This window comes from Lactuca saligna, chromosome 8, assembly GCF_052625555.1.
Source record: "Lactuca saligna cultivar CGN05327 chromosome 8, ASM5262555v1, whole genome shotgun sequence".
NCBI classification, from domain to species: domain Eukaryota; kingdom Viridiplantae; phylum Streptophyta; class Magnoliopsida; order Asterales; family Asteraceae; genus Lactuca; species Lactuca saligna.
The window spans coordinates 46,789,962-46,811,548 of NC_136424.1; the positions used below are offsets into that span (position 1 = coordinate 46,789,962).

General features: G+C 35.1%; 1 protein-coding gene across 1 annotated transcript; it reads right to left on the reverse strand.

Moving 5' to 3' along the window:
- Nucleotides 1-12,981: 12,981 nt before the first annotated feature.
- LOC145008147 (Regulator of Vps4 activity in the MVB pathway protein) lies at nucleotides 12,982-16,076 on the reverse strand. The gene is made up of 6 exons (XM_078966761.1): nucleotides 15,888-16,076; nucleotides 15,352-15,484; nucleotides 15,174-15,277; nucleotides 14,614-14,785; nucleotides 14,369-14,509; nucleotides 12,982-13,468 (listed from the first exon to the last, which is right to left on the reverse strand). The coding sequence occupies exons 1-6, from the start codon at nucleotides 15,935-15,937 to the stop codon at nucleotides 13,154-13,156; spliced, it is 915 nt and encodes a 304-aa protein (XP_078822887.1). The 5' UTR covers nucleotides 15,938-16,076; the 3' UTR covers nucleotides 12,982-13,153.
- Nucleotides 16,077-21,587: the final 5,511 nt, after the last annotated feature.

Genomic DNA, 21,587 nt, shown 5'->3' on the forward strand with positions numbered 1-21,587 from the left:
TCGAGGTGTAAGAAATTACGTGTCCCCTCTACATAAGGATAGCCCCCAAACTCAAAATAGAAGTGTCACAATATACCACAAGATCATCCAATCCCTTGGGTAACGCCAAAATCGATGCCTCGCACAATTTCTGTCTCAAAGTCTCGAAGTCCAACTGTTGATCTGGACCCCACCGAAAGGTTACATTCTTCTTGTTCTTACGAGTCAAAGGCACTGCAATCTTGGAGAAGTCCCGAATAAATCTCTAATGGTACCCCGCAAGGCCCAAGAAACTTTGGATCTTGGATGTGTTCCTCGGAACCTCCCATCACATCACCACCTCAATCTTGGCTGGGTCCACCAAGATACCCTCTTAGTTGATGGTGTGCCCTAGAAATTGCATCTCACGCAACCAAAATTCACATTTGGAGAATTTGGCATAAAGCCTCTCACTCCTCAAGGTTTCTAATACGTCCCTCAAATGTTGCTCGTGCTGCTCCTTGGTCTTGGAGTATACCAGGATGTCGTCAATAAAAACAATCACATACCTATCCAGTATCGGTATGCACACCTGGTTCATGAGGTCCATGAACTCTTCTGGGGCATTGGTGAGCCCGAATGGCATCACCATGAACTCGTACTGACCATATCGAGTTCTGAAGGCCGTCTTCGGTATGTCCTCATCCTTGATCCTCATCTGATGATATCCCGAGTGAAGATCAATCTTGGAAAACCAAGATGCACCCTGAAGCTGATCAAATAAGTCGTCGATCCTTGTAAGCGGGTAACGGTTCTTCAATGTCAGCTTGTTCGGCTCCTGATAATCAATACACATCTTGTTTGACCCATACTTCTTTTTCACAAACAGGATCGGTGCTCCCCACGGCGAGTTGCTCGTACGAAAAAATCCCCTGTCTAGCAGCTCCTGTAGCTGCGTAGACAAATCCTACATCTCAGGTGGAGCTAGAAGATATGGCGCCTTGGCTATCGAAGCCGCACCAGGCATCAAATCAATTTGGAACTCTACCTACCTCTCAGGAGGCACCCCAGGCAACTCCTCTGGAAAAACATCGGGAAAATATCGCACAATAGGTACCCTACTCAACTCTGTTGTGGTCTCCACCCATGAATCCGCGACATAAGCCAGAAACCCAGAACAACCTTGCTGAAGAAGTCTCCTAGACCTCGCAGCCGAACTGAGAGTTGGCCTATGCGAGGATTTCTCTCCTCGAATAACTAGTTCCCCCCCACTTGGGGTTCGAACTATCACTAGCTTCCGCTCACAATCAATTACGTCCCCATTGGGCCCTAACCAGTCTATCCCGATGATTACCTTTAATCCCCTCAAAGGAATCGGTTCCAAATCAATAGAAAACCTTTCACCGAACATGTTCAGTATACTCCTCTGAAATACCCTCGCAGCACCACAGTGTGGTCATCCTTAATCTCCACCTCCAGAGGGGCATCCAAAGTCCCTGAAGCATCTCGAAGCTTCTTACTGAGTGCAAGAGATACAAATGATCAAGTAGCCCCCGAATCAAAAAGAACATGAGCCGAAAATACATTGACCAAAAAGGTCCATATACAAGATCATAACAGTGTGAGCATAACAATAAAATAAATAAGATGGAAATAAATGACATACCAGTCACGACGTCTAGTGCTGCTTGGGCCTCCTCTGAGGTCAGCTGAAATTTAAGGCTCTTCACCGCAGGAGCCTCCACCTTAACCAACAGCCATCAGTAATCCTCATTGTGGCGGGGGCAGGCACCTCCACTGCTCCTCCAGACAACCTCAAACAATCGGCCTTTTTATGACCGGTCTGGTTGCAGTGAAAACAAATCAAGCCCTTCTTGGGGCAATCCCTGCTCATGTGGCCCGGCTGGCCACAAACGTAATGTGTTGAGCCTGCTACCCGGCAGGCTCCACTGTGCGGCTTGTCGCACTTGGCACATCGGCATCGGCCCTGCTGGCCCCTACTAGGAGAATCAAGGTTCTTAGGCTTCTTATCCTGATCCAATGTTGCCTGAACCTACTCCGGCTTCCGCTTCGTTCGATGCTCCAACTCAATATCCCTTTCTCGGACCTTCTCCACCATGTCATTCAGGGTTTTGCACCCTGAAAAGCTCATGAACTCACGGATATCATCCTTCAACATGACATGATACCTCGTCTTCTTCATCTCCTCATCCACATACGTACTGGTAAACCAACAGTGACCTCTAACTAAACTTGGCGGTGATCTCCGACACAGTCTCTATCTTCTGATGAAGGTCCTGAACTCCCTCACCAATCGTTGCACCTCAATGTTTGGTGCAAACTCCCGATCAAACCTGCACACAAAATCCTCCCATATCATCTCAGCCACACCTGTTGATCCCACCTCGCGAGTAACCTCTTCCCACCAATCTCGCGCCCGATCCCTCATCATGCAGAACGTGAACCCCACATTTTCCATATGGGGGAAAAAGCTCGTGTGTTGAGCATTATCCATATCATTAACCCAACGGCAACTAGCGATTGGGTCCTTGACCCCGAAGAACTCAGGCGCACCACACGCCTTGAACTCCTGGAATGAGGGAGTTTGAGTCCCAATCTGACCCGCAGCGATCTCGACTCGAAAAGACCTGAGCTTCTCCTCCATAATCTCCATGATCCCCTCATTGGCAGTACCAAAGATCATTGGGGTAGCATCAAGGATGCCCGCGAGTAACCTCTGCCGCGATGAGCTCACGTAGCCTCTCATCAATCGGCTTTGCACCAGAGCCTGAACCTGATCCTGATCCTGATCCCAAACCTGAACCTCCTCGTGTAATCATCACCATCCTCAACTGAAAATACAACATAAAGAGCAATTGATAAAGAAATTCAAAGGGATTCCTCCTCATCGCCTCCTCAGAGCTTCCAAGTCTGCCCTTTTTTCGGGTACAGGTCCTGTTCTTTCAGTAGTACTGGCCTAATACTACCTTCCACACCTACCTGTACCTTCCCCAAGGCCATACTTGATACCTCTAATTCACTCAATCACATATAAAATGACCCACAAAACACGACACAAACTCAGATCCTAGACTATTCTAGGTTTTCTCAATCCTCACTGAACCAAAAACCGAAATCAATCATCGCAGGCTGCTCTATGCATGCAAGTTATACATAAATAGGATCACATAGACTGTCAAAAAAAGCTTCTATCCTAAAACCACAACTAAACAAGGAACATGAAATAAAGCAAAATCCATCATTCTAGGGCTATGCAATCCTATATATATACAACTTTGAAAGCATACACATAGTGAATAATCAATTCAACACTAACTCCAAGAATATATCTCAAGCATGGTAAATACATTGGGAACACTTACTTGAGCTCAGCCGATTATGCGCATTGCACTCTCCCCCTTTTACTTAAGAAAACTGTTTTCATAAAAAATTTACTTTTCTTTCTTTTGAAAAAAAGGTTTACCATTTCCTCGGTTTGAGTTCTGACACACCCGAGAGTGTGCCATAATCCCTCAAACCAAGGCTCTAATACCAACTTGTAACAGCCCGAAAATTTAGATAAAATTTTTCATTTGATATTTAGAAATTACAAACATATTTGTTTTACCAAAATTCCATTACATAAAACTCAGGTCCATAATCAGAGTATCCAAAACAAGAAATGCGGAATACTGGAGAATGCATGTTGCGCCATCAAGTCGGGCCCTTGCCCTTAGAACTAGAAGTACCTAAAACATCCAACAAACTATAAGAAAACGCTTAGTGAGTTCCCAAAATACACAAAACATACAATCACATAATGTCATGTAACATATATATATATATATATATATATATATATATATATATATATATACATAGGATTGCCATGGACTCCTCCATGGTCTTCACCTGGAATGCCATGGGCTCCCCCCCCCCCCCCCCCCCCCAATGGTCTAGTAACCAAGTGTCATGTGCTCCCCCCATGGTCTTTACCTGGAATGCCATGGACTCTCTCTCTCTCTCTCTCTCATGGTCTGATAACAAGGTGTCATGGGCTCCCCCTTGGTCTTCACATAGATCAGTACATGCCAACTAACAAATCGTGGTATATCAACAATTAAGTCCACATATCAGATGATGGGTCGGCATTGGTGCCTTCGACCTGTTGGTATGATGAGAAGACTCACCTCGGTCTGCTAAAAACAATAGTTGCTAGACTACCAATCCATAATCTCACAATGTATAAATATACAAAGAACCCTAATTAGGATCATGACACAACCTAGTCAAGGGTCCAAAATCCCAAGTCCAAATCCCTCCATTATGGCCCAAATGTCTATCCTTCATTAATGGGCCTACGATCAAAGTCTAAAACTATAATGGCCCACATTGCCCAGTAAGGCCCAATCATGACATTAATAGCCTAAAATAACTTCCCAAGGCCCATCTACCTTAAACAGTCCAGGCCAAAGGCTAAAAGGAGTTCAATTGCCCCAAAAGTCCACTGAAAGCCCAACACCTACGGGAGAGCGTACGCCCAGCGTACCTCAGAAGTACACCCAGTGTACAAGCGGGTAATGCACAACAACCATTAAGCTCTTAATACACGTAGACTCCACGTTCCAAATCTAGATGTAGGTCGTTTCTAAGTTCCTAGGGCATAAAGTTGGTAACTTTATGCCCTTGTATGCCATGAGAGAACCCAATACCTTATTTAATCCATTAAGTCTCGTTTTAAGCTCTTAAGCTCATACAAGAAGTCACCACAACCATCAAGCTATTATTTTTATGCTTCAAACCAGAAAAAGGAACCTAAATCTAACACCCTTAACCTCTGGAGTTGTCCAAACTCACAAGAGAAGATTCATGGACCAAGAAAGGACTCAAAACCAAACCTTGACTCAGCTAATCATAAAAAAAGAGCAAGGTATGAGCTTTTTACCTCCACAATCTTCCTAATATGCTCCAAATGCAAGATCCAAAATCTTTTCCCACTTTCAAGGCTTTCTTCCACTTCATTCCCCTTGCTAGCTCACCAAAAAAAGAGGTATTTGAGGCACTTTCAAGTTCAAGAGTTACTCACAAAGGATTTAGGGTTTTAGGGACGTTTGAAAGTGATGGAGTCTGGTTAGGGTGAGGTCCAAATGGCTTAAGAACGTTTAAATAGGGTCCTTGCCCTAAAATTAGGGTTTTGGTCTTCAGCCACGTACGCCCTACATACCCCTTAGTATGTCACGCGTACGTGGTACACACCCGTGATCAGCCATCCCTAGTACGCTAAGTGTACCCATATGTACGCCCAGTGTACGTAGGGACACTTTATGCAAATAAATATATTTTAGGGGGGAAAGAGTACATACATGAACATCGACCATTACACCTTGGACACTATTTTTAATAATCTCCCACTTGGACAGGTCATCAACTATACGTGGTCCAATACTTCTCAAATAATCAACAGATAGTTTGTCATCCAATGCAACTGCCGAACTCCTGATTTAGTCAGGATTCATCCCTCATATGAGTGATCAGTTATTCCTTTGTTGTAGATATATGTATGAACCTAAGACATGGAAAAGGGTCAATATCAATGTTCAATATTCTGTTTCCTGATAAATATTTGTGATGACTACATCCAACTACCAAATTAAACACATCCGTTTCAGTCAAGACCCGACCATGCACATTAGATGTTAGCGCCAAATCATCGAGGGGCCCAAGGATACTGCTTCTCCTTTTAAGAGAAAGAACAAATAAATTTTGACTACATAGTTTTTGCGTACTCATCATATCACAGATGGACATACCCTTTATGACTACCAGTTACGAGTAGCATTGGAGCAGACCAATGCATAATAGATTTTGCAAACAAAACCCCATATGCATATCGGTTTGAAGAATAAAAGATATTATCATCTTATAATTACTTGTGACTAAATCCATGAAGTAACTTTCCAAGTGTGGGTTGTTTTAATACTTAAATCTCCATTTCAAGTACTCATGAGTGTTGGTGCAATCTCCATGCTTTGTCCACTCTCTATGGACAATCCTGATAGACTTAATTCTTATACTCCCTCCCAAGAGTATGAACGAATGTGGAGTTTTGAATAAATTAATACTCGATAAGTGGGTTCAAAACATACAAAAGGAGAACACGATGATAAGCTAATGAATTGATTGGTCTCTATCATATATTAAGATCTCCACTTAATAATCACCAAATTAGATAAAGATTTATACTGCTTAAGCTCTCAAATCTAAAACAAACTAAACAAAGTATGTTCAATTCAAATCATTTGCAAATCAAATGCCTCATAACTAAGTCTTATTGTTAGACTTGATCGGTGATATTGACTTAGCGAATGAATCGACAATATTTTTTCTTTCAATATGATTCTATTGACTATTATGTATTCAGATTTAAACAACCATCAAATATGATTCTACTTACTGATTATATGTCATGTGAGCTTGCGTGATTTTGGGATCAAGGTAAGTTCACCCTTACAGTCACAAGAACCTTCAAAAGGACCATCAATGATTGAATTTCAACATTGATGTCACTAATGAACCTCTTTTAATCACATAGCTTCCTTTTCATTCTAACTAGTTGCAATATACTCTACGTTTATTCACTATGGTGTATTACTTGGTATTCTTCTAAGCTAATATTTCACCATTTAAAGCATGAATTTTGATTGCGAACGAAATTGTCTTTATTAGTGTGGAATTTAGCATCAATGTAACCTTTACATTGATCTAATCCATACTAATATAATCTCTTTATTCCTCCTAAGACACCAAGGAACGCACTTCATTTTGATTTATTGATTCTTTCCAAGTTGATCTGATTTGACTTGTCATGCTTGAGGCATACGAGTCATCAGATCTAGTATATGTCATGGCATACACGATCGACCCCATGAGCAAAAGCATGTAGGACATGAATCATTTTAGATCAATAGTAGAACTAGGACATTAGTGTTTCTCAATGTCATGCCATACATTATAAGCATGAACTATTTTAGAGATTTTCATCTCAATTTTCCTCAAGATTTTATGCAATTTGGCTTAATCTAGTGAATCAGTCAGATCTATCTCCAGACATCCTTACATTTTACATGTGTGTTTCTTCTCCCATGTGATTTAAGGCAAAACAACTCCCAAAAAAAAAGCCAAGGTTTTACATTTGCTACGTTAGAACAATGTTTCCTATGAATTCTATGTTATCCAAATACATTACAAGGGTAACAACTATACTCCTACTGACATTGACACATATATGGCTTATCTTTGTTTCTCAAAATTCAAACTCCTTGAATTCTATCATTGAAACACGGATTCCAATTACTCCCACTATCTTTTGACATACTTACGGTCCACCTTCGTTTCTCAGGATTCAATCTCCTTGATTTTTCTAATTAAAAAAGAAGATTCCATTTTTTGAGATGTTTGTTTCAAATCATAAATGAACTTCATAAGCTTACACATACTTCACAACCTATCTTGGATTAACTATGTGTTTTTTTTAATCTGTATCGGTTATCTTCTTGAAGATTCACTAACACTTACAGTTTTAAGGTCAGGTGTTTGATCAACCAAGTTTCAAACTTACATGGACTGATTCTCGCTTTCCGTGTCATACTTCCATCTTATATCCTTTTACAGCCTACCATAGCATCCAATAATTGGCATACTCTAACTATCGTCTACCAGTGACTCATGTTCCTCAGTAATCTAGATGCTATATAACTAGGTCTATGACGTCCTTTGTCAATTTTATTAGGAAGAATTAGAGGTATGTCAATTTTCTTAATAGCTCTTTCAAATTTTAATTGAATGGTAAGATAACTTTAGGTTCTTCATTGGTTGACTCTTGAATCTTATAAATATCAGTGTGGCTCCTACTAGCCCTTTTGGATATCAGCTCCCTCTCTTGGAAGACTTTCCTTTGAGCATAAAATATTTTGTTCTCAAAAGATTTGTAAAACATTTATCCAAAACATTGGTTGGGATGTCTAACAAGATAACACTTCTCTAAATTGAAGTCCTAGATTGTCGAGTGCTTTCATGACGAGCATAAGACTCATAATTGTAGACTTTCACATGTACTAGTAAGGGATGAACACGTACTCCACATCTCAGAGAGTGTTTCTTAAACCTTCTTAGTTGGTACACGACTAGAACTCATGCAACACTATTCATGGTATAATCCATGAAATGTTGGTAACCATAGTATGACTCATCAAGTACCAAATCAACCAACGATTTGTTTCTCTATCCAACTATACTCCTTATGGAAATGTTTTGGCCAGAGACAGCTTATGAAACCATTTCATAATTACTTAAATAATCGAAAATGATTTGACTAAGATGCTCATTATCCTTACTGGATTTGAACATGTCATCCTTTTTGCCCAATTGATTCTAAACTCCATTTTATGAAAGCTCTGAGCACCTGAAAGGTTTCAGACTCAATACTCATTCTTTCGAAGTTGTTCTTACAATGCATTGTGGCTAATCTAAACAATATATAGTGTGAACTAATTCCAACAAATATTCACATCATCTAGTGATGCAAATGTCATCTATCTTGATAAACAATATTTGCATTTATCATAAGACTTACAGTCAAATGATATCCAAAATCCGATCTAACTTAATACTTGGTAATGCATTTCTTGTTTATATGTTCAAGATAACAACTCCACAAATACATTTTATCTAAAATTTTGGATGTATTTGATTCAGTATGTATTGTGGTCAATCTAAACGGTCCATTAGTTGAACTAACTCCAACCGATATTCATCCCTTTCATGGACATTTCAAGTGGTTCATATTAAAATAAGAGAGAACTGATTATGTGATGTCAGTTAGTTGATTATGATGACCATAGTCAGCTTCTAACATAATGAAATTCCAATTTATTTCATTAGTATGCTAGATAAGTGTTCTAATAGTTTTACAATGTAGTAGTTGGATGAACCTTGGGAAGAGCTTTATCCAAATCATGATCTTTTTATTTGTTTATGAGAATTATTCTCAAACTATGAATTTTAGACTAGATTGATCATCTTTCCAGCTAATCCGTTTTAGAGGCTTTATAGCAGTAGATTCAAGGGGATTATCTTATAGACATCTTTCAATATCAATAACATTTTGTTTGTCTTATTAATCCTTAAAATAATTTTTAACCCTAATTAATTATTTACTAAGGCAAGGGTCCATATTTGTCTTTGCTATGTGTAAAGGGATGATGTAAACACACAACAAAGTTATTTAGGTAGGCAATACACTTTGCCACTATCATTCTTTTGAAACTCCTGGATCATTTGAGATTCATTGACATTTAATGGCATATTAATCTCATATTATGTTCCTCTCAATTCAGTGATGAGGATGTTGTGGATCATTAAATAGATGGTGAATCAACCATGCAAAACTATGTGATCCTCGACTTAAATTACTCTTATATTGATGTGTCGGTTAACCATACATGCTCAATCAACAGAATAATTATACGAGTGACACATCATATTGACTTATATTTTTGCAGTGATGTGTTGGTTAACCACACATGCTTCATCATCAAAATATAAACAATATGTGTGTTTTCATAGGTAACACATGACTCATGTTTTTAATATATAAAATGAGAATTTTGTTTTATTATTTTTATTAACACTTTTAATCTTGAAATAAAATCCCATCGAACCTTTTCGGTAACTCCTCTCTCAAAATACAAAAAGTCGGTGAGGTTTGTAAGCAATGATGCTTTTAAAAACCAACCTCATTCAGAATTATAGAGACCTACTTAAACCTCTCTTATAGTATTAGAGTGAGTGATTGTAGTCTTAGTTCGACAATGATGTTTTAATTAAACATGTGAGGACACATGTTGTTATTAGGATTTTTAGGTTACAATTACATTGCACTTGCGGAATTTCACTTAACATATAAGGGTACATGCAATCTAAAACAAGATCTATGGATTTTCACTCTTAATAGCAACATACTTTATAAAACTAAACTAATATCTATGAAAATCAAAAATCACAAGTAGAGAACAAACCTTTTGATTAATTCGAATTAAGCTAGTCAAACACTTGAATATCTCCTTGGAAAATAGGCTCTAATTGTGTGGTAGTCTCGACTGCGTAACACCCAAAACCCTAGGAACTTTAAGATTAGATATAAGAGAGAGGGGAGATGAGAAATCTAATTTCTTGATGTATGAAAGGTGAGGAACGAATTTGGCTAGGAGACGCCCTATTTATACTTGTCAAATAACCTAGTAACCCTAAATTTTAATAATAAAATAATAGTATTTTATCCCTATTCAAATTTTGTTTCCTTATCCGTGTTGGAGGCTTCCGCAAACCCTAAAGAGGCTCCTCAAAACCATCCACCTCTTAGAAGGTTCTGGATTGTCTATTTTGCTCAACTATTGAACAATTGCATTCTAGCCATTGTACCTCTAATTAATTCTAATTAACCCAAATTTAATTTCGAATTGATTGTGATTCATTCTTTAATTAATTACACTATTTATAATCAATATATTAATCATATAATATATTAACAAATCATTTGTATCTCTCCGACTATTAATCCAAGCCATTTCATGGTTATGAGGACAATCGAAAAAGGTCTTTACTTTTATTCTTTAATATTATACCAATTTAGTTAAGACCTTAGACACTTAATCCAACAGTCTCCCACTTGGATAAGTCGTTAACTAAAATTGTCAGCATAACTCAGAATAACAGGTAAACTGTGTTTTCCAAAGACACTGTCAAACTCTAATCAGATCAGATGTCGGCCCTAAGATAAGTGATCAGGTGTCCATTCATTCTTCCTGACACGAAACATGAATTAGAATCAATCTTATGTTATAAATAATTGTTCAAATTTCAAAACAAAAATTATCCAAAAGTGTTCGCTTTGTGTGGACAATCCACATGGTACATATTGTTTGAAAAGCATGTGAAAGATTCCAAAATATATAATTAAAAATATAAAAAAGAAGTAGAATCCTAATATTTTTTGTTGTATATATCTTTATTAACAAGTCAATTTTCACAACTTTAGCAAATAAAATCTAATCAAATTTTTCATTCCCCATCTATCAAACAAAATCATTCGCATTCATTCCACATCAAACAAAAAAAAAAGGAAAAGAAAAAAAAATACATTTTGTCATCATAAACTTAAGTATAAATTGTATACTTACCTATTTGCCTCTTCTAATGTAAGCGAATTAAAATTAACATTAACCAATTTAGCAGCAGTCGATGCACGATCCGCAGCAGCAATGGCAACTCAAGCTCTCTCCAAAACATCATGTGATTCTGATGAAACCGGAATTACATTTTACCCTTAACTAATGATTCTTTTACTTTTGTACGATTTGAGTTTGCAGCATTTGTTGGAGGTTTAATGGGAACATGATTTGCAGCTTTAGAGGATTCTTTATAATTTTTGGGGAGTTTTGTAGTCACATTTTCATCAACCTTCTAAATGCTTCCAAATAAACCCTCAACTTTTTTAGTTTTTCTCGAAGAAAAACTCTAACATTTTATAATTTTTTGGAGAAAAAATGACTAAAATGGCCGGATCGAAAAAAAATGAAAAACTACAACATGCAAAAAAAATTTGAGGTTTAGTTCAGAAAAAACACAAAATGTAAGATTTTTTTTAGATTAACCCATTTTTTATAACATTAAGAACTTTATAATAATAATATATCATTTTATTTCAGAAACACATGAGAGAAAGATGAAAGTACCAAAAGATCCTCTCGCTTTTTGTTTTCGGTTTTAGAAGAATCCCATGAGATTGTACTCTTAGATTATGTTTGGCGTATTAACTGAAAAGCTAGTTGTTAGCTGAAAAGTTGACTGATAGCTGAAAAACTAGCTGAAAGTTGAAAAACTAGCTGATAAAAAATAATGTTTGGTAAAATTGGCTGAAAAGCTAGCTGAAATATATCAAATTACATAAAAGGACATGTAAGAATATGTGTTTCTATAATTAATTAAGGGGTATATTTGGAAAATTTTAAGAAAAAAACTCCTAAAAAACTAGTCTAAGTAGCTTTTCGAAAAGTTAGCTTATAAGCTACTTTTTGGCTTACCAAACACAACAACATAAAAAAGCTCAAAAAACAAGCTAGCTTCTTAGCTAGTTGTGGCGTGCCAAACATAGCCTTAAACGATTTCCTTCAAGACATTGAGCTTCATGTCACCCGAAGGGGTATAACCGGAAAGTTTTTCAATTATCTAAAACAAACAAAAATTAGAGATAAATGATATTTGTCATATGGTATTATGTGAATCACTTTTTAAAAATCATTAAAACAATCATAATTTTTAAAGATAAACAAACCAATATATATGTATATAAAAGATTTTTTACCTTCCTACCAAAATTTTCAATCTTATTATCTTGGTTTAGGGTTCCAAAGACCTACCAATATTGTTAGTCCATGATCTCCTAATTAATATATGGCTTAAATAAGTATTTAAATTTTTTTATCTAGTAAATAATAAAAAAAATATTTTTATTTATTTATTTATTTTAGTTGATATTTATTAAATTTATCATATAAATATTATTATTTATTCTGAATCTTTTACTTTTTATAGTATAATCTCATATAATTAAGAGTATAACAATCAGGACCGGTCCTGAAGATTTAAATATCTTCAAATGTCCAGGACAAGCCAGAAAAAATGGTTATTATCTTTATTATACGTTTTATATATATATATATATATATATATATATATATATATATATATATATATATATATATATAAAATAATAGCAGTCAAGATGACCAATTTAAAATACATCTTTCTCACTGATTCTCCTCTCTTTCTCTCCACTTACCTCGTTAAATAGGACTTGCTTGAAAAGCAAGTAAAGATTCCAAAGTATATGATAAAAATTCAAAAAAGAAAGTAGAACCCCAATATTTTTTGTTATATCTTTATTAACAAGTCCATTTTCACAACTTTAGCAAATAAAATGTTATCAAACTTTTCATTCCCATCTATCAAAACAAAAGTACAAAACCACTCGACATTCATTCCACATCAAACAAAAAAGAAAAAGAAAAAGAAAAAAAAAAAAAAAAAAAAAAAAAAAAAAAAAGTTTACATTTTGTCATCATAAACTTAAGTATAATTACCTATTTGCCCCTTGTAACGTACACGAGTTAAAATTAACATTAACCAATTCAGCAGCAGCCCGAGCAGCAGCCGATGCGCGATCGGCAGCAGCAATGGCAGCTCGAGCTCTCTCCAAGACATCATTTGATTCTGATGAAACCGGAATTACCATTTTACCCTCCACTGATGATTGATTTACTTTGGTGGGATTTGAGTTTGCAGCATTTGTTGGAGGTTTAATGGGGACATGATTTGCAGCTTTAGGAGATTCTTTATGACTTTGGGGGAGTTTTGTAATTGTAGTCACATTTGATATTTGCTTTGGTCCATTCTACAAATTAACATTTTAAATATTATTTTATTAACTCGTTAAGAATCTGTTTGTTTGGTATGATGGAATGGAATCACAAATGAATGGAATGGAATCAGATAAGTAATGGAATAGATCATTACATTTGATTGTAATGTTTGGTTGGCTTGACTCATTAAGACATTTCTCGTTATGTATAATTAGAAGAACGAATAAAGTTAATTTGATAAATGAAGAAAAATCGTTACTTTCATAAAAATAAACTTTAATTAAATAAAGATATACACATGTTCCATGTCCTTTGAAATATATACTACATGTATTTCAAATAGTCGAAATAAATTATTTATCATTTAAAATATTGTTTGCAAAAAAAAATGTAAACACCATGGAATCAATTATAAGAAAAAACTATTTTTATTTCTTTGGAAAATTAGAAAAAATTATTGAAGTTTTGAAATTTTTTATAAGGGTTAATCTCGTAAAAGACCTTATATTTTGTGTTTTTTCCGGATTAAACCTCACATTTATTTTTTGCCTGATAAAGACCTTGTATTTTTTTCATTTTTTCCGAAAAAGCCTTCAACTTTGTATTTTTTTTCCAAAAAAAACCCCTCAACCTTCTAAATGCTTCCAAATAAACCCTCAACTTTTGTAGTTTTTCTCGAAAAAACCCTCACATTTTACAATTTTTTTGGAAAAAAAATGACTAAAAGGGCCAGATCGGGAAAAATGAAAAAATACAAGGTCTTTATCAAGCAAAAAAAAACTTGAGGTTTGATCCGGAAAAAACACAAAATATAACGCCTTTTATGAGATTAAACTTTTTTATAACATTATAGCTATTGAAGATTACTGCATACCAAACACTATCTTAATCTAAATAATTTTAAGAAACACATTAGAGAAAGATGAAATTACCAAAAGATCCTCAGGCCTTTTGTTGAATTCAGCTTCGGTTTTAGAAGAATCCCATGAGATATTGTACTCTTGAGCGATTTCCTTCAAGACACTAAGCTTCATGTCACCCGAAGGGGTATAAACGGAAAGTTTTTCAATTATCTAAAACAAACGGAAAATTAAATATAAATCATTTTTGGCATATATGGTATTATGTATAAGAAAGTGTTTAAATAAATAAATAATGAAAAGTAGATTGTATTAACTGTACGATTGACACTAGTATCAGGGCGAAGCTCAGAAGCAGCTGATATGAAATCTTTTCCATATTTTGTGGTAAATAAATTTCTAACAGTTAATAAATCTGGTAAATCTGAGCATCTTGGAGATGCAAAGATTATGCTTGCAACTGCTTCCTTCAATTCCAATGGACATTCCCTGTTTTAAACAAAAAGGGTAAAATGGTCATTTACTCACTCACAGAGTTCATTCAATCCTAAGGGTAAAGTGGCTGAATGTGTAATGATGTTTATCCGGATAAAGTGTTGTATATATAAAGTTAACTTTGTTTTTTAAACCGTCTGGACGAGTCAAAATGACTATTTTACCCTTGTTATAAACAATACAAATGCAAGTGTTTGTAAATTCAATGATTATGGTTAACAAACTGGAAAAGTGGAAAACTTTCACAGATTGTTCGATTCATAATTTTGTTTATATGAGCAATTCAATTCACAATTAAACAATTTTCACATTCATTTGGAAAACAATTAGTCTTCTTTCGAGTTAACCTAATCATAGTTGACATGCATAAATGTAATTTTACCTCTGGCTTTCGATAATTGGAACTCTTGCAAGAACAAACTCACAGAACATTTCCAAGATCTCATATGCAGCCCATATATTTTGTTCTCTTATAACATGTTCCACCTAAAAGATTAGAATCAATTTCTTAACACGAAAGGTGAAAACCGAAAAAATTTAACAAAAAGTTATGAACATACCCGTATTCTAGCAATTGGTTCTTGCCCAGATTGAAGAAATTGTGCTATTTCCTTGCGCATAAGCTTCAATTGCATGTCTCTCTTATTTTGAAGTAATTTAATCCGTGATATTGCCAAAGTTAGGCATGTTTTACTGCAATAACACCCAATATCGGCAGTTGTTCATGAAATGTATACAAAATCTCTTGATTGTGTTCTTACTTCGAAAAATTGAAGCCATTTTTATGCTATTCTAGTTCATCGATTACTATAAGATTCTTCATTTATTAGATCTGAGATAAATCCAGATCAATTTTGGATTCGGGAGGTGAAATTATTGACCATAAAAGTCGGAACGTGTCCGTAAATTTTGAACTTGATCGTAAAAATAGAACAGATTCTGGGCTTGGATTTTCAGATTCGATGATCGAAAGAACATCAGAAATTTTGAGGGTACGTATGCAAGAAATTGGAGTTGACATAAAAATGGAAAACCTAAGGTAAATTGCGAGAATCTTTAGGAATTAAGAATTGGGAAAGAGGGTCGACTAACTGACCATTTTGCGCCAATAAGTCCCCTATTGAAGATTTGGTTCAAGAGCGACATCGGAGCTGACGAAATCAATCATACACTGCTGGTGGCGGATGCACGGCGACAGCGGCGGCGGCGGCGATGATGGTGGTGGTTTCCTATAGTAAATAGATTTAGCAGCCGATGATCGATCAGCTCCGCCTACTGATAGTTGACAGTTTGGTTGTTTTTGGCTGTTGGTTTGGATTATTTACAACCTTAGTCCCTTAACTTTAACACTTCCCTATTTTGATCACTGCAATTTTTTAAGAGCAAAGTCAAGTAGTTAACAATCACAACGGAGTTGGTGTAACAAAAGTATTAACAACTAACAATTAACAAATAAGTAAATCATTATAATAAAAAAGTGACATAACATGAAATTGCCAATTTTTGAAGGAATCTATCATATACCATGAAATTGCCAATTCTTTTAGGAATATATTACAAAATAACCATATGCTTTATAAAATGCATTTTGGAAAAATATCTTTGAATTCGCAAAATGATTTAATAAAGTCACCATTACCAGGTATTATTTACAAATTACTTTTGTAGAATACTTATTTTTCGAACAAACAAAGGTTTTATAAAAGCAAAAATACTAGCTACAAAAAAGAAGTCAAACATACAAAGGATCATATACTAACTACCAAAAAAAAAGTCAAACACACAACGGTTCAAATTATGTTTTTCTTTTTTATTTCTTCTATTGGAGTCAAACATACAAGGTCTTATTTGCAAATTATGTTTTCTTACAAAACAGAGATCAAACATACAAAAAAGAAATCTTAATGGTTGAACAGTTGGAGACGCCACGAATATTAATAGTGTTATGGAGTTTATTCCCACTTGCCCTACAAATTCAAAAGATATACCTTCTAGAATTATGGAAATATTCACTTTCACGATGCAACGGATGCCTTCAAACAAAATCTGTAACATCCATAAAATTCATAAAAAAAAATAAATTTTTTCAAACCAACCAAAAATCATAATTGTGTACAATGTAGTTTTCAAAACATGTTCAGTATCAGAGTTTTTCCCAAAATCACAAAACACAACACGAGGAGGTGCACGATCACATCTTTGTCTTCTCGCGATCATCTGAAGTACCTGAAACATAATCCAAAACCGTAAGCCTAAAGTTTAGTAAATTCCCCCAAAGTACATTAACAGCATACTATAGGTCCAACCAACTATCGGGTTAGAATACCCCAGTCCCATCAACCATCGGGTTGGAATGTCCCGGCCTATTTGCTTACGCACAAAGCAGTGAAGCCTCAGCCAACGACCAAACATGTGCACATATAACATATAAGCATACCATTAACCAGCCAACAAACAGACAAATCTTACAGATCACTAAGCATAAGATCATCCTATCTACCAGGATACCAATCTAACAGATCACTACAGCATAACAACATCCTATCTACTAGGATACCGATCTACAGATCTCAACAACACAAAAGCATGTATAGCAGGATATCATTCCAATAGGCCGGAAAAGGTGCCTTCAACCTGCAAGTACAGTGAGGAAAAATCACCTCACACAATTGAATCCCACAGAAACTCTAAGCATCCAAGCCCAAAAAGGTGACCCAAACTTGAAGCCTAAAACTGCAAAGCCCACAGACTGAGTACGCAGTTGTACGCTAAGCGTACTCGCATTGAGGTTTGTACATTGCGCGTACTGGCTTGTACGCCCAGCGTACTCCCCTGCTAACCCATATTTCCCATTAAGCTCTTAATAATTTAAGATAAAGCCCCAAAACATAGATATGACTTCCTTAATTGAGCTGGAATAACATGTAAAGTTGCTAACTTTATGTTCATGCATGGCTAAATGAATCTATTAAGCTTAGAACTGACTTAATAAATGGTTTAATGCATGAATGATGAATAATACCCCATAAACTTGGCACCTTTATGCCAAGGAAGCCTCTATCAAGGTCAGATCTAATGAAATGATCCCTTCAAATCATCCCAAACCATCAATCCATGCAAAAGGAACCAAAAGTGTGTTAAATCAACCCATAAAGAAAAACTAGACATTGACAAGTCAAGGTTTTAACTTGATACCTTAGGAAGCTTGCAATGTGATGAAGGGTTTTGGATCTCAAGTCTCCTACCAAGCTATGAACTTCACTCAATGTTCTACAAAGATGGACCAAATCAACATAAAATTTTCTTCAAGAGCTCAAAAATGCAAGAATGGAGGCTAAGGGGACGATTAGGGTTTTCTGGAGGTTTAGGGTCAAAAAATGTGGCCAACCCTAAAGGTTAAGGATGAATATATAGGTTGCAACACCCCACTTTAAGGTTTCTAGAAATCAAGCGTACGCCCAACGTACGCACCTGGTGTCCCGATCCATCTCTATCCAATACGTTAAGTGTACCAAGTGGTACGCCCCGCATACCAGCTCCAAGGGCTAAAAATGCAAGTTGAATAAATGAAGGGCAAAAGTGAACATACCAACTTTTTTTAGATGTGACTGTACCAGCTTGAATAAATGAAGGGCAAAAGTGACGTACCAACTTCATCTATCATCATGCTTTAGAGAAGTGACTATTTAGATGTGACAATTTAGCATGTATATTAGTAATCATTTTGCTTTACATAATTTTTTATTAAAAAAATTATAAAAAAAAAAATCAACTTTTTTTTTAAAAAAAGTTGTCAATCTTAGGGATGTCAAAAAGTTCAATGAAACATCGTTTCCATGGGGGGCCTTCCCGTTTGGGGTATTTATTAAAAAAAATCGGGGGCGGGGGCAAGATTAACCCCATTTTAATTTTGTGGGCGGGGGCGGGGGTGGGTAGTCTCAACCCGAAACCCCATGGGGCCCCCGCTAATAAGTTATACATATATTTACATATATTAATTATAAAAACATAATAAACAATAACATAATTTTGAGCTTCCAAAATTCAACAAAAAAATATGTTTTTAAGTTGTTACTATAATGTTTTTAACATGTCATAACTTTTTTTTGTTTTTAACATGTAAAATTTTGCTATAAATAAATATTTGTTACCTAAAAAAAGTTTCTTTTAGCCTAAAAATAGGTAGCCCAAAATCAATCAAAGGCAGGGACGAGGATAATAAGGGGGATTCGGGGGCGGGGAGCGGGGATAGAAATGTTGGAGATTTCGAGGGCGGGGGAACGGTGAAATTTCGGGGGCGGGAACGGGGGCGGGGGCAGAGGATGCACTCCCTGTCGTGTTTGCCCCCGTTGACATCCCTAGTCAGTCTTCTTTTTGAAATATCCCTCACGTTTAGCAAACCTTTTGTTTTGACTCACAACTCCTTTGTTATTTATGTTAGTTGTGTTTATTGTGTTAATGATAGTGTTTATTAACATTAAAATTTAAGGAGACATTTGATGTTTTGAAAACAAAAGGAAAGGATGTTGTGTCTCATTTTGTTTGGCAAAATACATATCAAAATTTATTTAAATGATACTTGGAGGTTGTAGTAGGTAAAGAACAACAATTTGAAGTGACTTGGTATCTTAGACAACGGTCTATGTAGGCTTGGTATCTTAGATCACACCTAGTTATAGCTTAGAGCTAAGAGTTTAAGACTCAATGTTTATGACTTATAACATATAGTGTATGATTTATGACTTGGGGCTTATTTCTTATGGCTTATGACATAGGGCTTTTGGTTTAGGGCTTAGAGTTTATGTCTTATGGATTGGAGTTTAGGGCTTAAGGCTTAAGGATTAAGGCTTAGGACTTATATCTTATAGCTTAGAGCTTATGGTGTATGGCATATGACATATGGCTTATGGCTTATGGCTTATGGTCTTAAGGTTTAGGGCTTAAGGCTTAGGGATTATGAGTTATGGCTAAGCAATTATAGGTGTTTAGGGTTTACAACTTAGAGCTTAGTGATTAGTGCTTATGATTAGGGGTGAGCGCGGTGTGGTTCGGTGCAGTTATTAGCCAAAACCTCACCACTAACCGCAAATACGGTTAATCCATTTTCAAAACCGCTTGGTGCGGTTATTTTTGCGGTGCGGTTTTGTTTTTTTCTGTGTTGCGATTATTAACCGTATAGATTTAGTGTTGTTATTTTGTGTGGTTTTTAACCACAGTTTAGAGCTCAAACGGTTTTAAAAGTTCAAACATATTACTTGTAATAATATAAAAAACCATAAGGTATAAGACAACTAACTTAAATCACAAACAATTAATATCTTAAAAACGTCAAATCAATAGTAATTAACAATAAATTTCTTAAAATTGCCTAATTTCACTATTTTTCAAAGTTAAACATAATAAAAAACCAACACTTTTGTCTTCTAGTATTTTATTCATCTTTTCATTAATGAAACTTGTCTTATTTTTAATATTTAATATATTAATAATTAATAAAAAAAAAGTTGTATATAATATATGCGGTGCAGTGCGGTTTTTTTGCGGTTTTTGAAAACTAATAACCGCACCGTACCGCAAATTTGCGATTTTTGAAAAACAAAAAACTTCACCATTGGTTTTTATTGCAGTTACGGTTTATGCGGTTAATTTTAGTTGCGGTGCGGTTTTTGCTCACGTTAGGGGTTTGGGGATTATAGCAAGTGAAGACAAGCGCCCTAAGCTGGCTCGATATGTCCGATTCTTGTTGACCAAATACATAAACACATATTTGATTTTTGTTGGGAAAATACATATCAAATTCTATTTACATAATACTCAGAGATTGTAATAGGTAAAGACCAATGGTCTAAGCTAGCTTGTCAACTTATTTTATTTTAAAAATCAAAGAGAGGTGCATTTTAAAGTCTAAATGATCTAAGATACCAAATCAACTTAGACTATTGTTCTTCATTTGCTACAATTTTTGAGCATCTTGTATATAGATGTTGATATAGGTATTTTATCAACAAAATTGAACAAAACAACCGTTCTATTTGTTTTGATAAAAATCAAATGTACCCTTCAAATTTTAATATTTAAAACTACTAACACCATATACAGCAACAACATGAAAAACAACATTTGTGAACCAACACAAAAAAAGTTTATTTAAACAAAATTTGTTTGCCTATGCGAAGGTTTTTTTGAAAAACAAAAAAAAAAAAATATATATTAAGGGTTTTGGGGAAAAAATTGTGTAAAACTGAAATATTACTAACAAACGTGTTAAAAATGCCAAATCAAAAGAAATATAAAAAAAAATGTAAAAGCTTTTTTATTAAAAAAACAATGAATGAAGTTGAAATTTAATCAATTTATACGATCTTTGAAACTACCAAACTACAGGGACTATTTGTTTGTGTAATTTACCCTAAAATTTATATAATAGAATGGGTTTTTTTTATAAGATGTATTTTTCTGCCACTAATAACATTAAATAAAAGGGATTTTCATATAAATTGAAATTAAAAGGGGCTTTAAATAGTCACAAATTCAATATAAGGATTTTTTTTTTCAGTATTTTGGGGGGCTTTCTTTGTGTTTATTGAAACTATATAAGGGTTTCACATACCCAAAATTAATACAATGTTTTTTTCAGTTATTAGTCTTATAAGTTATAATAGGTTGTCTTTATTTTTTTATTTTATTTATTTATTTATTTATTTTTTTAAATTACCCATAACATTAGTTACATTATTTACTAAAAATAACAAACTACAACCATTTAAGATCAAAGCAAAAACAATTCCACGGACAC

Bases quoted from the DNA above. Each gene is read 5' to 3' on its own strand.
- LOC145008147 (XM_078966761.1), bottom strand. From the start codon at position 15,937: ATGTCGCTCTTGAACCAAATCTTCAATAGGGGACTTATTGGCGCAAAA. The intron at 14,786-15,173 runs GTAAAATTACAT...TGTTTAAAACAG, and splicing joins CCAATTATCGAAAGCCAGAG to GGAATGTCCATTGGAATTGA. The intron at 14,510-14,613 runs GTTAATACAATC...CGTTTGTTTTAG, and splicing joins ATACTAGTGTCAATCGTACA to ATAATTGAAAAACTTTCCGT.